The sequence below is a fragment of the Perca fluviatilis genome, chromosome 3 (genome assembly GCF_010015445.1).
Source record: "Perca fluviatilis chromosome 3, GENO_Pfluv_1.0, whole genome shotgun sequence".
In the NCBI taxonomy this organism is placed as follows: Eukaryota; Metazoa; Chordata; class Actinopteri; order Perciformes; family Percidae; genus Perca; species Perca fluviatilis.
In genome coordinates, this window is record NC_053114.1 from 18762405 (window position 1) to 18770111 (window position 7707).

At 38.3% G+C, this 7707-nt stretch overlaps 1 protein-coding gene across 6 annotated transcripts in view; it reads right to left on the reverse strand.

Moving 5' to 3' along the window:
* The window catches only part of cdkl5 (cyclin-dependent kinase-like 5), a 38944-nt gene extending 33629 nt beyond the window's left edge, over window positions 1–5315 (reverse strand). For 5 of the 6 annotated variants that reach the window (XM_039795068.1, XM_039795067.1, XM_039795066.1 and 2 more), the window contains exons 1-2: window positions 5164–5315; window positions 2271–2634 (exon numbers count right to left, since the gene is read on the reverse strand). In XM_039795068.1, coding sequence (XP_039651002.1) covers window positions 2271–2307 — 37 coding nt within the window. In that variant the 5' untranslated portion in view covers window positions 2308–2634; window positions 5164–5315. The other variant, XM_039795064.1, reaches the window with a different exon arrangement.
* Between the last annotated feature and the right edge of the window lie 2392 nt (window positions 5316–7707).

The following is a 7707-nucleotide window of genomic DNA, read 5'->3' on the forward strand; positions in this document are numbered from 1 at the left end:
ATGAGCTAAAAATGACGCTGTTGACTGAAAGAAATAATTCCTGCCTGGTGTGAACAAAAACTTAATCTAATTTATTTCATTTTCTGACCAGCCATCAATGTTGTCACTGAGGCAAGAGTTGGCCAGGATTTTTTTGTCTTCTGCAAAACACACAAAAGCAAAGAAACATGCATACAATCAAGGCTTATGCTCATAACATATATTTTCTGAAAGCATAAAACTTTCACTGTGAGAGAAATACAATTCTGGTTTGGTAATATTTAATCCCTTATAGCCTATATGTTAAACTTGTTGATGGCTTTAGAGCATTCTAAAGATACGTAGAGAGTCTGAAAAAACAGCAGGGTTAAACATGTGTTTAACACTGCGACCATTACAATTAGGTATGGATGCTAATTTAAGAAACGCTCCTTTAGGTCGTACTAGAGGGTAGGAACAAACAACAAAGACTTGCTATCAAAACAACCTGTAAACTGCCATCGCTATGGGTTAATGTGTAGTTACATTTAGGCAGAAATATTTGGTTATGGTAAGGGAAAAATCGTTGACAGCGTCAACCTGTGTTAAAGTCACATGCTTTTTTTTGACCAAACCACCCACGTTGACCTCCTCTCTACAAAGTTTGCAGTGCTATATCAACGTCAAACCACATCCAGCTTTGGTCCTGACAGACAAGAGTCATAATTCACACGGCCACTCACTAGAGGTCTTTGTCAGGCAAACATAAACAAAGCTTGTTTTTTGTCTTTTATGGTAAATTCTCAAAGAAAAGCCAGTATTCAAATAATGTTAGCCAATGGTCTTGCAACATGTCAAATTAATGGTATTAAGCCTTTAGGGGTGTGAAATTACCTAAGGGAACGTTCAATCTTACAAATGGTGTCGACTGTTATGCCGCAGTTTCCGGGTTGAAGGACGTGTTAGGTGCGCAATGGGCTTCAAAGTATGTTTCCTCTCGTTTGGTGGGTGTGTCAGAGGTGTTACCCAATCAGTAGCGACGGGTATGTAAACTTGTGATAATAAAAAGGCAGTGCGCTTGGGCACACAGTAGGGTACTCAACGCACCCCGTTTCAGTCTGAACGTGCCCCTGTACTCTGATAGTATCACACACACTTTAAAATGCTGGGTTAAAAATAACACAAAATAACAAAACAACCCAACGCTGAGTCAGAAACGGACCCGCCCAACGTTGGGTTACATCAACCCAACGCTTGGTTAATGTTGGGTTGATGGTAAATTTACCATATTGTACATTTCCACAGCACTAATCAGCACTACAGAGTCATGTCAAACTCACCACTCTTCTGCTATGGTTTTCTCTTTTTAACACAAATACTGTTTTAATTCACTGATTTACTCCAGTTACTTATCCTCTGCTGTTCTTTCACAGTGTGGTTTAGTTACAGTCCATGAAACTCAACACTTCCTGGAGAATGAAAAAACCTACCAGGAAGAGGATGGATCATGCCTTTTGAGCTGCTGGTAGGCTTTTAATGTGAAACACCAATCCAGGAAGTGTTGAGAGGGTAACTTAACCGTGCTTGAAAAAAAAAAAATTCAAAATGGAAGCAACTGGTAATAATTAGAGAACAATAACTGTATTTATGTTAGAGCAGAGAAACTCAGAGCAGCAGCGAGGTGAGTATGATATGACTCTGATAGTGCACTGATGAAATTAGTGCTGTGGAAACATACACCATCAAGACAACAAGGTAAATATTTTGCATCAACAGCAAGTTATTCAGGAAACAGGGAGGCTTCTTACTAAAATCTGCTAAGATATTAAACAGGGAAATATAGGAATAATGGCCTCTCTAATATAAGCCTGTTTCAGATAAAGGCCTGGTTCTCTTGGCAGTCGAGGTAAATAAAGGCTCTGGAAACTATTTAAGAAATATGATAAACAAATGACTAATGCTGTCGTTTTCCTTGTGAGGACAGTCTTGAAGGATTACATGCTACTCTATGAGAAACTTCTGCAATCTCTCAGTCTCAGAAACTCCTTGAAAATCCCTCTGTATTGTGTAAAAAAGATACAGACATATGTTGGAGATACAATACCTGACAACTGTGATATGCAGGTTTCAGCTGTACAATGTAAACTGCACCTTGGCTGCAAAACACCCAAATTCCCATAAAAACACACAGTGGATATGACCTCATCTGATCACCAGGATCATGGTTGTAAGTTAATAACAAGTACAGTATGTACAGTCCTCAGGTTTTACAAAACAAATGCAGTAAAACCTGCTGTGTAAAAACCACCCACCTTCTCCCACAATGCCAAGGACTTCAAACTTATTCATCACATCACCGAGGGTGGGGGCTCCTCCAGCAGGTGAATTAAGCAGCTCTGGGTTTTAGCGAGGCGACTCCTGCTTTGACCGGCGGCTGACTGTAGAGTCCAGGAGAAACGTTGTCTGACCACAACCCATCTTCACAAACCTCTTTTGCTTCTCTCTTCCTCACTCTACAGCTCTCTTCTAGCCTTACGTGTTTTTGTAAAATGTCTTTTTACTTTAATTTATGGATCTGACTCAAGTAGTTTCAGTTGTCTCCGAATTCCCTTTGTTCCATGTCCAGGTTGTCTGTCTCGTGCTAAGGCCTATCTCCAAACCTCCACACAGTCGTACCTTTAGGAGACAGAGACAAAATAGAAAAGCAATTTGTTAAAACAAGCTGTCGGAGGGTCACTCCAAGGTCCAACTTCCCATCATGCCTTGCACAGGCAGTAGCATGCTGGTGGTGTTCCTGGCACAGATGGTGTCTAACTAGGGCATGTGCATGTACAGAAAGGCAGCATTTCCTTGAGGACACATTTAAATCATAGATGACTTAGGCATGACTTCCACACACTCATTCTTTCCCATCAGCCACACATTCAGTCTGGAGGATGCTGCAAGGGTGACAGTCTTGAGTGAATGTATAATGTATGATGACTGGAAGGACTGCTTTGCACAGGTCTGACTTTGTAGTTCGCTGTTAGTCAGTTGAACTACCAGGGGTGATCCCCTGACTTTTTCCTCCAGCGGCACCATGAGATTGCCATTTTTGTTTTTTAGTAAACTGTCTTGACAACTATTGGATGTATTGTGGTCAAATTTGGTACAGACACTTATCCCGTAAAATACCTCAACATCTACAAGCTGGGTTGGCATATTTTTTGGTACAAACATTCATGGTTCCTAGATGATGTATCCTAGTGATTTTGGTGATCCTCTGACATTTCCTCTCATAAGCAGGTTGACTTTTGTGGTTTGTAGTGAAATGTTACATTCAAGATGTTGAACTGAATGGGTTGAAATGTGTGATGATTTTTCAAGAGCATATTCTACATGTATACACACTCAACGATAAAGTCATTTGTTTAAAGCTACATTGTGTAAGAATTTCCCTGATCTAGCGGTGAAATTGTATATGACAACCAACTGAATAATACTTTCTAGCCCTTCCTCCTACAGTGGCCAAACACGAAATTAGCTCTCTCCATCGTTTACACGCAGCCGTTCTAGCCACTCCAATATCAATTTTGGTCTTGTTGCTTTGCCTGTCGCGCTGTCGTATTAGTTCTCGTTTTCACTTCCATAGCAAGTAATCTTCCCCTGGCATTCGTCACGGTGCCAATAGGTGTAAGAGGGCGAAAGGTGGAGGTATGCCCCTCTTTGGCTTATGTATTTTAAAGATGGAGGCGCTACATGGCTGCCGTCATTCGAGCGAGTCGCTCGTATGTATTCTGAATGATTCTGAATGTCAGATTCTACACTTACGAGAATTAGTTTTGATTAGTTGGTGGAAGTAATTACACATGAATGAGTATATATTTGTGAAAAAACAAAGGGGTTTTTGCTAAGAATCAACTCAAAAAATTACACAATGTAGGTTTAAGGACGAAAAGAAGAAGGAAGGAAGCAAAATGCACGTAACAAATTTCATCCAACGGCTTAGATCTTCTCCTGTCACACATCCAAAAACTAACTGCGATTTATAAAATGCCTCTTTTGTAATGTTGTTGGAATGGAACCATCAAAGCTACTCGCAATATCAGTCCAACTTCATGTGTTTAACACTTGATTTATTCAGCAGTGCAAAAACACTTTAATAATGATTTGGCTCATGTGCCTGTGTAGGCGTTTTCCTATGCAGTGTACACTCCACACAGCAAAGTCTTTCCAGGGGAAGTGATAAGGTGGACGTTGAGGCCATCCATGGCTAGTCATTTAAGTATATGGTGCTGCCACTGGGGAGTGATTACATCCATACTGTATCTTGTCCGAACAGACAAATGTAGCATAAAAGCCTGCAACTGGAGCAGCAGAATGCATTCTTTCTAGAGGAAAAAATGTTCAGCACAGTCTGTTTATTGATAATCTGCTGCTTCTCTGTGCAGCCATCAGGCAGACAGCTGGTAAATGGAAATAAGGTGGAAACGTCAGTAAAGTCCAGAAAATATTGATAGAATGGACTGAAGCATTAATATGGCAACAAACGCCTGTTGGTGTCTGCATGCAAAGAAAATCAAAAATCAAAAATGAGTTTGGGAGTCTGAAATGAATAGGCTGGTGCGTGCGTGCGTCCCATGCACGATAATATGTTTTGTGTGTGTGTGTGTGTGTGTGTGTGTGTGTGTGTGTGTGTGTGTGTGTGTGTGTGTGTGTGTGTGTATGAGGTGAGAGAGAGAGAGAGAGAGAGAGTGAGTGAAAGAGAGAGGATAGTAGGCTAATGCTGCTCTCTCTGCATTGAAACTGCGTCTCTCTCATCGCTGCGTTGCGGAGCGCACCACCATTCTGTCGTTGTCCACGCGTTTCTCAGCCTACACAGCAACCAGTGCATACATTAGGCTATAACGTATAGTTCACGGACCATGTTCACGACAGTGTTGCACACAAAAAAATCCGCAAATAGCGTTTAACCATTCACCTATAATTATACATCATTTTAAAACCTACAAAAATAAGCCATCGCATCATTAGACCAATGAACCCCTTATTACCTGCAGATGTGATGTGTCGCCTGTGTGAGGTGAGAACGCTCAATCTGTAAAGCACACATGATCATGCCTATGGTAATGATGATGTGGGAAGACGAGGAAACATCATGTGGAGCGACATGGGGGTGAAAATCCCGGCCCTGTGTGTCGTGACACGATCAAATATCCTACTCACTCAATCTCTGGATGGAGACGAGACCGAATCCGCTGGCACAACGCCGACGACGGGGTATCCATGTACCGTCAACAGTTCTTCAGAGCCTCCGTGTTCATAGCCTCAGCATCAGCTGGTTATAGCAGCAAAATCGTCATTCCTCTGAGAGACGCTGCGGACAGCCAATAGAAACGCGGACGTCTGCGCGTTCCAGCAGTGGTTTTGCATCCAGTAGCTGTGATATAAAAAAACAACTTTGGGATGGAAATGCAATCCAGCTTATAATATAAATATAATGCCTGACATGAATCTCCCTCTAGTAATATATATATATATATTAGCCTACTAGATATATAGTAAAATATATATATGTATATATATATATATATTTTACTATGTATATATATATATATATATATATATATATATATATATATATATATATATATATATATATATATATATATATATATATAGTTCACACTGTCAGTGTCTGACACTGATGTTGCATCCCCCCTTTTGGTCAATCCATGTTGTGTCACTGATTAAACATCTTCCTACAGCTCGTCTCCACTCTCTCCCACCTACACCTTCCCTTCATCACAGCACTGATTGGTGAAATCAATGTGAATTTAGTGGATTCACAGACACTGGGTCAGTCGGTTTCATAATGAGCAGGTGTAGATATGTTGTACATCAAATGCTGCAAAGACCATGTGTTCTCTGTTTGACCTCCACATCATCCTTTAGGCTCATTGTTCTCACTGCAACAACTTTATGGTACAGTTGTAAAAAAAAAAAATCACACAAAATCACAGTGTCATTATGATGATTATGGTTTTAAGCGGATGTGATTTAGAGCAGTTTTATACTATGACAAAAACATTAAATGTATTCAGAAGATAAATACTTATTTTTTGTTTTCCCCGTGCAACAGCTATAGTGGTTGATGACCATTTCTAAAATGTTAATACATACTCCATTACAAGTATAGGCTTATTATGATCCGCAATATAACTACAAAATGAACAATAAAAGTACATAATGAGAGAAATGCTCTTTAAAAAAAACAACTCATTATGCATAATGACCCTTTTCGTGTTATTAAATGATTGTATTACTGATACATTAAGCAGCTGTACTGTTGGATAGATTGACCTTTAAGAATGCATCATCATTTATAAGATTATCATTTATTGTGTTTTAAAATATTAAGTAAGTAGCTGATAAAGTATAAAGCTGCATAAAATATTCAAGTTAAGTAAGATAAGTTTGTAATTAAGTAACCATTATGTTTTCACCATTGGCCTATAGGATGTGAGAGTCAGTGTGGCCTGACTCATGTATTGTCAGATTAACATTTTACATTTAATTCCACTGTCGTAGTGCAAAACTCATAAAACGTGGAACATTTCCTCTGAATTCCTTCGCCAAAGAAAAACTTTCTCACCTACATTTGTGCAACATTTGTTATTTGAGAGAAAATTTGAATAGAAATCAAGATTTGAAAAAAAGGATTTCACATTTTGTCAGTCAAATGCAGTTTCACAAATGGAAAAGGTTCTTCGTTTTAAGCCTTATATATGGAGTTTTGGAGCATGCAAATGTTTTCCTATCGCAACACTTTCTTTTAACAATAATTAGCAGCTGTGTTAAGTACATGTACTATACTTAACACAAATTTGAGCTACTCATATACTTTACTTAATTTAAATATTTCTATTATGTTACTACTTCACTACATTTCAGAGGAATATATTGCATTCTTTACTCCTCTATATAACACCACAGGTTACTGCAGATTAAGATGTTATAGACACACCATAGACTGTATGAGACACACAAACTATTATCAGTTTAACAAGATCAACTTTACTGATCCCAAGGAAATTAGCTTCATTTTATTAGCATTTCTTATTTGATAGGAACAGTGCTCACTGATCAACTGTGGAAAAAAACGCAAATGAGCCAGAATTAGCCTATAAAGGATAATTTTGTGTCTGATGTTTAACGATGTTGCCTAAAAGTAGATGTACTTTAGATAATAAATATTGTAAATATGCACAAAATAGTACACGTTACCATTAAATAATGTGACATATTGGCGTAAGTTAGCTATACAATCCAAACTAATGAATGAAATTGGACACATTGTTACAGATCAAACTATACAACAGAATATAAAGCAGCCTATAGGTTACTCCACCTCCACCAGCTGCTTTGGCTATGTGTTAATGAATAATCTAATAAAGTAATATATAATCATTCTGCATAATGAGTCTGATACTTAAGTACAATTTGTTGATAATACTTGTGTACTATAAGTTGTGTACTTCAGTAATATAGGCCTATTGAATGCAGGACTGTTGTAATGTATGTATTTTACACTGTGGGGTTAGTGCTTTTAAAAGGATAAACAAATTTATTTGGGTACTTCTTTCAGCATTAATAAACAATCCAGCAATATTCTCCTTTAAATTTGTCCAAATTTTGATTGAATCCACGAATATGTTTTGCAAATGGTCGGTCTATCATTTTTTCATTTAGTGAATTTTTTTCTTTCTT